The 7,248-nt window shown below is 32.0% G+C and overlaps 1 protein-coding gene across 1 annotated transcript; it reads right to left on the reverse strand.

The window, feature by feature from the left end:
- Positions 1-765: 765 nt before the first annotated feature.
- On the reverse strand, positions 766-2,868 carry LOC133198612 (uncharacterized). Its single transcript, XM_061334663.1, has 2 exons — positions 1,680-2,868; positions 766-1,569 (listed from the first exon to the last, which is right to left on the reverse strand). Exons 1-2 carry the CDS (start codon positions 2,422-2,424, stop codon positions 1,253-1,255), a joined length of 1,062 nt encoding a protein of 353 aa, XP_061190647.1. The 5' UTR covers positions 2,425-2,868; the 3' UTR covers positions 766-1,252.
- Positions 2,869-7,248: the final 4,380 nt, after the last annotated feature.

Below are 7,248 nucleotides of genomic sequence, written 5' to 3' on the forward strand. Positions count from 1 at the left end.
GATAATTGGGAGTAGTTTATTTACATTTAATTAAAAATAAAAATCAAAAACAAAATATAGTTGTTATCAGTAATTTTAAACAGAAAAACTGCATGGTTCTTCTGTATCAATGAAATATTATCTCCATTGTAATGCATATTGAAACAATCTTTTTCAAACATCTTTATACTTCTGTGTTACACAACAAATATATGTCTAATCATATCAATTACACAAAGTCTGAAAATCTTTGCATTTCATACAATTTGAAAGATAATTCATACTTTTCAATGCATATATCATGTAAAATGTAAAATAGCATGAAAGGGTTTAAGGTTCAAGTTAACTATCAATGTGAGATAATTTCACAGTTAGAGACTGGCATGTCTCCCACCATTAAAAATCATCAACACATTTTACATGAAAATATTATTATTATGTATTATTGTGTATTTCGTAATTTATACCTTGATTTTATTTCAGCATAGCTGTTTCTTAGCATATGTTTCCCCTTCAGTTTATCATTGTAACCCCATGTTTCCACCTTTAGCATACCAGTAAATCCAAGTTCATTTAATGTACAAAAACCACCAAAACAACAAATTATCCAGTCAAATCTATACTGAAGTAAACATTAATGTTCTATATGTAATACATTTATCATTTAAGATGAATTTTGTATGAAAGACCTATGTAATTCATAAATCCTGGAATTCACTCCTTCACAGTGTCACTGTCTGAATCTTCTTGATACGCTGCATTCAGAAAGTGGCATTTAGGTCCTGGTCCAGATGACATTAGTTCTTCACCCTTATGCCTTTTCCATCCAAGGAACCACAGTACACTGGACACATGGGCACAGCAACCAACCAGTCTTGCTCCAATTTTGCAAGTACAGTACCAACCACAAATGGCCTCTACACTCTCCTCCTTACCTCTATATTTTATCCAAAGTGTGTGAAGTACATTTCTAGAATGCCTAGACTGAATTTTAACCCTCAAAAGATTTGGAAAATCATGGCATACCATTACTTCATAGCTGCCTTCATCTTTTAAATGTTCTCGTGTGTAATTCTCTGCATGTTTTATTTGATAAATTCCTACTGTAAGAGAGCGCAAGTCATCAAGTGAAAGGACAGGGAAATCATCAAGCTCAGAAGAGGCATCAATAGCTGTGTACACAGCACGGCGAGTTAACAGGTTGTTTTCTTGAACAAGAACCTGGACTTCATTGGATTTCTGTGATCGTTCCAGCATTCTGATGGCCACTTCTTCAGTTTCCAAGACAAGGCCTAAAACAGTTACATAGTGCACAGACAATTCTAACAAAATCTCCTACCTGTGGAAGCATCTTGTTAGGAATAAATTTGTCCAGTAGTCTCCACTGTTTTAGCCTGCCATTAGCACTCTCTACCACCCATCTTACTTTTATGACCATTCTGGATAGGTTGGCTTCCATAGTTGTATGTTGCTTTTCTCCCCTTTTCAGATAGAATGGCATGTGGACTTTTAATCCGTTATCTTCCATAAAAGTTACTGCATCTCTAAACCCTCTGTCAACTACGACCACATCATCTTCTTTTAACCATACTGGAACAAAAATAATATCAATGTTCTTACTTCTATTATATTTTTACTTTCACTACTTTGATTTATTAAAAAGACATATTTGTGTTTCAAATCTGCAACAGTAGACATACCTTGAATGTTTTCAGCATTTTGTGAGAACATATGCTTTGTTATGCTGGCATCATTGTTGTGACAATCTGCTACATATGGTCCCAGAACACTTAGGATGTACCCATCAGAGGCCACAACCATCATAGGTTTCACCAATGGACGATTTTTATGAAGGCTGTATGAAAGTCGTTGGAATTCATAATCATGACTCTTTTGGATGTAAATATATGTGCCATCCAAGATTAGCACAGCTTGATCTGGGTTGTCCTCACTGTTGAAAAGCTTTCTGGCAATTGGAGTAGTATGGTGCAAAGAGAATTCCTGATGACTTATATGTTGGAATCCAAAATGTTTTGGCACAAAATTCTGCATGAGAGCCTCTCTTACTGATGGAATTATTCTTTGAATCTGAGATACAGAAAGCTTGAAGATTGTGGAGAGTATTGTGTTGGGAAGGCCAGTTCGGAGTTTTGTCAGGAATACAGCAAGACATGTTCTCTTGGTACGGCTGGAATTGTTTCTTAGATTCTTTAATTCATTAATAAGTTCTGCAAATTGCTCTCTTTTTAAGCCAGTGAGACTCAAATAGTCTTCTTCACTCAAAAGAGATGGAACATCAAAGTTGAGGTAAGTTGCTGATTTGATGGTAGTTCTAAGGCTAGATAAAAGCTTGCATATGTCAGTTCTTGATAGTTGTTCTTCACCTTTTGTTGTTGTTAGTAGTGAGAGTGCATCTTTTTTTAGGTGGCCATCTTCAACATGCATCTTGCAGCATCTGCTGTCATCATTGATGAAGATTCCTGTTTCAACAAAAGCTTGTGCAATGGAGGACTTTGGGATATTTATAAGGCGATTTCTGTCTGAGTATGGCTTTCTGCAAATGACACATTTTCTGTGACCTTTTGGTGTTGATGTTATGGGAAGGCATATTGATTTTGGACTTTTTAATAAGGGATTTGAATCTGAGTTACAAGTGGGCAGAGATGGGGAAGATTCTGGATCACTGCATGTTAGAGTACATGTACTTGAGGCACCAACAACTGTTTGTTTGCGAGAAAAAGATCTGTAACATTTTTGACAAATTACATCCTCCTCAGTTACTGCTCTCCCTAATCGCGGCTCTGTTTCCTTTATCAGTGGTTGCGTTCTAATTTGCCTCCTTGACTCAGATCCACCACAAGTTCTATGATGACACCAGCAACTGTTGTATGCTTTAGGCATGATCAGACAGATTGCTTCTAAAATCAAAATTAAAAAAAAATAATGCTGAACAATTTTTATTAGTAATTTTCAAAGTTATTTTCTGTGTTTGTAATGTACAGTGCATGTATATGAAATATTAGATCAATGAAAGGGTATTTCCACCATAATAAGAAAAGACATGGATCTTGACACTGTTAACAGAAATAAATGCTTTGCTTTGTATACTGTGTATGACAAAACTCTTTGTCAGTACAAAAAACATATTAATTAAAGATTTCAAACAGCACATCACTTTTATTTTGTGCTCAATCAATTTTCATGCATCTTTAATTTCTTAATTGAATTACTTTATGGGTCTTCTATACACAACACACTAAAGAGTTCTAATTATTGGTGTTTTATGAAGTAATAATGATCTGCCCTTAGATCTGAAATAGAACAAGCCAATTCAGGGAATTTATGTGCCCTGCTTCAGGAAAAAAATGTTTTTTTTTTAATTTAATATATGAAAGTCTGACCTTGACCTTTGACTTTTTGATTTAATAATCAATAGGGGTCTTTTCGTAAGTAGTTATGAGGTAAAATGTCATTGCAAAAGCTGAATTACTTTCTGAGATATCATCTAGACACTGAAGTGTTTTGTACTGACAGAATGACAGACAGACAGATGGACACACCCAAATTAATATACCCCACTATAAGTGAAAGTGTGATACAATAACTTGAGTTTATCTACACTATACTGGTTTTACAGCATCAGATTCACATAAACTCAAATAATTGCAGATATATTCAATTATTTAAAGATAACATCAATTCATTTGATATGATCAACAATTTAATTATTATTAATAAGATCTCTTCCAATAGTTAATGATATTGTGAGATCTGAATTATTGCTTGCATCAATTCAGTTGTTGATATCATTTGCTGATTTGATGTGCACAATAATTGAATAATTGCTCTCTTCAATATTATTCAATTGAAGAGAGCAATAATTCAATTAGTGTGTGCAATAATTGAAATATTGCTATCTTCATTTGAATTATTGTGTGCATTAATTAAATCATTGCTCTCTTCTATTTAATTAATAATTAAGGTTAGCAACATTTTTTTAAGGAGAGCAACTAATTAACTAGTGAGATCTTCAATTCAGCATAATTCTTTGTCAAGTTTGAGCTTTACAGCTCATCAGTGCAAGTAAATACAGAAGAAATGTACATTTACAAGTAGACATAATGTTCTCATTCAATTTTCTCATCCATTCAATTATTGCACACAGCAGAGAATATACATTGTATATTGTCTAATGAATGGAATTAATGATATCGTCAAATAATTTAACATATCTTCAAATGATTGACTTTTTAAAAAAATTTTGTTGTTGATATTTTGACACTGCATAATTACTCACTTTGTTATCACTTCAAGCATTCTTTACATTTTATTAGGCCAACATAAATTAATTGAACAGTTTACTTGCTTGTAGTTCCCCCATTTAAGTAAGCAGCATTGATTGATTTATGTTCATCTCTTTAAATTAAAAAATGGTTGGTAATCTATGTTGAAAATAAAATAAAAAATTCTGTAATTACACCTTTATGCTATATCAATTTTTTTAATGTCCAAATTATTTTATTACTGTATGGAGGGTTCTTCATTATACACTGTATAACTTTTGAAATTCTTTTTTAGTAAAATTAAAATGAATTTCTTGAAAATAATTTGTGAATATTTTCAGTGGTTTACAACTCATCTTCAGAGATTAATGAAATAATCCTTCTTCTTTTTTTAAATCAATTTTGGAAAAAAAACTTATTTATTCATTGATTTATTTATTTTTTAAAATATTTTATAACTAATATAAACATATATTTCTTTACAATTTTCAACTTATCAATTCTGTCTATCTTTCTATCTATCTATCTTTTATTATTTATTCTATCAAATATAAATAATATGAAACATAAACAACCTATAACAATATATTCTTGATTCATAAATCAAAGAAATATCCCGTGTGGGACCTCAATGCGGGTTATTTCCCCTGAGTATTGCTAGGAAACTGTAAACAAATCCAGCGATATATAAATAGATTATATCTGGAGTTTGTACATTAATTCTTGGACTCATTGTAACCATTAATTCTTCAGTTATTTCGATTTGACATTCCTAACTATTCTATTGCACAGTAGCTTAATTTTGTTTTCTAAAAACCCTAGCAGACAAGTAGCAGACATTCATTTTTGACTGATCTCTGTTACCATGTAAATATGTACTGCAGGACATATGAACATACACAGCACACACATACATACACACACCCACACACGCAGAGGTATTAAATGGTCTTATCTATTCTGAGAAAAAAAAACGATATAAAAGAAAGATGCTCTTTTACCTATGCAAACTATATGTAACAAAGTGTAGACGTGCCATAATAATTTTTCTGTTTATATAGTACATCTCAATTTTTAACCATTTGATCACTTACCTAATATTGCAGTAATTATGGCATGCTGAAGATTTGCAATTTTCTGTATCGTCAAGGATAGGCCTATATCCTGTATTTCACGGAAAGCAGGTTTCAAACTCAAAGAAATCAGACGATATAGATATTCGATTAATTTTTGTTAATTCAACCAAGTTTTACTCTAGATGCAGCAGCCGACAATGATTTTGGATCGTACATTTAATTATTACAAGAAAAGTATTAATTTACTTTAACTAGAGCGCTAAAATAGGTAAAGAACATTAATAAACAAAATTGTCAATCACGACCGAATTTCCTCGCGTGAACAAGCACCGCGCATCACACCATTAAATCAAAGATTTTTCTTGATAAAAACAGTGAGCGCAGTCTTGCTCAGGAAAGATCAGGAAAGATCTTTTTACTATCAGTTCTTATGTAAAATATTTCTCTTCCTTCCAAGTATGAATCCTGAATCCAGAAAAGCGGCATTACTCCACTTAGCTCTTTTGAAACAAATTTAAATGTCTGTTCGCATGCTTCAGTGTTCAAGTCACAAAATGCTTTAACTTTGTGAGAATTTACATTTTGCTTACACCAACTTGTCAACGTGGTTTTCAAAGTGCATCTTCTCCACAATGTAAAATTTGCAATGAACTTTCCAGCCGCTGTTTTTTGTCTACTGTTAACATATCGTTTCAAATGGCAGCCGTCATCATAGGCAAATAACCTTGGAAAATGTTGTACAGTGTGCCAAAGCCAAGTGAAGAATACATACCCTTACGAGAGTAATTCGCAACCAAATATCTCGGTTATGCCTTCAGCTTCCCCAAAGTTGTACACCGCACAACATATACCAGCGGACCGGTGCTTGTTAGCTGCCTGTTTCCTTTTCTCTGTTTTACACTGCAGTTGATTCTCATCTATTTCAGGTTGCGTTTCAATCTAAATGTCAAGAAAACTTTATGTCCTAGGTTATTTTGTACTCGTTTATTACCGATAATAACATATATATGTTTTTTTAAGTTCAATTGTATCCAAGTTTTTCGAACAAATATATTTTGAAAGAAAATAAAATGATCGGTTAACAAGGATTGACAAAGAGAGAACAGAGACAGTGTAGGAGAAAGAAAAAAAAATATTTGATCTATTTCATGATTGATATACTAAAACTACAATATTAATAAACAACAATAACAAAATTCGTTAATGAATAAACTTTACCTCATTAACCTTCATTAGAGAATGCTGATGATTTTCACAGAAGTATGAACCTTTGAAAGGCGTCTGCTGCCAATTTCCTCACAACAAATGTCACCTTCAATAAAGTCGCAAACTAGTCTGGTACCTTTCATATAACCATCTATGATTATTGCTTGGCTACAATCTGAAAAACAAAAATACGATTTTAAAATTTATACAATATTTTTGCTCACGAAACATCTAAAGGCGAACCATTTGTATTCGAAAGATAAACTTACTTAATGTTCATTAAGTTAAAGAGACCGTATCCTGGATACAATCTTGTATCTTTTTATTTACATTTATTTAAATGATAGAAAATAATTATAAGGCACTAACAACGAAAATGATTAGCTCATTTTTGGCATATATATTGCATGATATTTTAATGAAATGAATAAAATTTATCTAATTAAAGATATACATATACATGTAAGATGATATAGATTAATCTAATTTGTATCTGGCATTAATCAGTTATTTGATTTATTGCAAAATATAAACGCAAACCAGGGATACGTAATATTTAATGACTTTTGCTATGAAAACACCTTCTGTAAAATTTATTTTAACTAGTATACAAAGCTAAAATATTTACTTAATTTACACACCTTTTAACTTGCAGATGTCACAGTGATGATTACCAGACCATTTCTTTGTAAAATGTTCGTATA

The sequence above is a fragment of the Saccostrea echinata genome, unplaced genomic scaffold (assembly GCF_033153115.1).
Source record: "Saccostrea echinata isolate AGI-Se365-2 ecotype Australia unplaced genomic scaffold, CSIRO_AGI_Sech_v1 ptg000033l, whole genome shotgun sequence".
NCBI classification, from domain to species: domain Eukaryota; kingdom Metazoa; phylum Mollusca; class Bivalvia; order Ostreida; family Ostreidae; genus Saccostrea; species Saccostrea echinata.

Excerpts from the sequence above, each read along its gene's own strand:
- LOC133198612 (XM_061334663.1), bottom strand. The coding sequence starts at position 2,424 with ATGCATGTTGAAGATGGCCACCTAAAAAAAGATGCACTCTCACTACTA. Across the intron at positions 1,570-1,679 it reads AAATGCTGAAAACATTCAAG|TATGGTTAAAAGAAGATGAT; the intron begins GTATGTCTACTG and ends TTTTTGTTCCAG.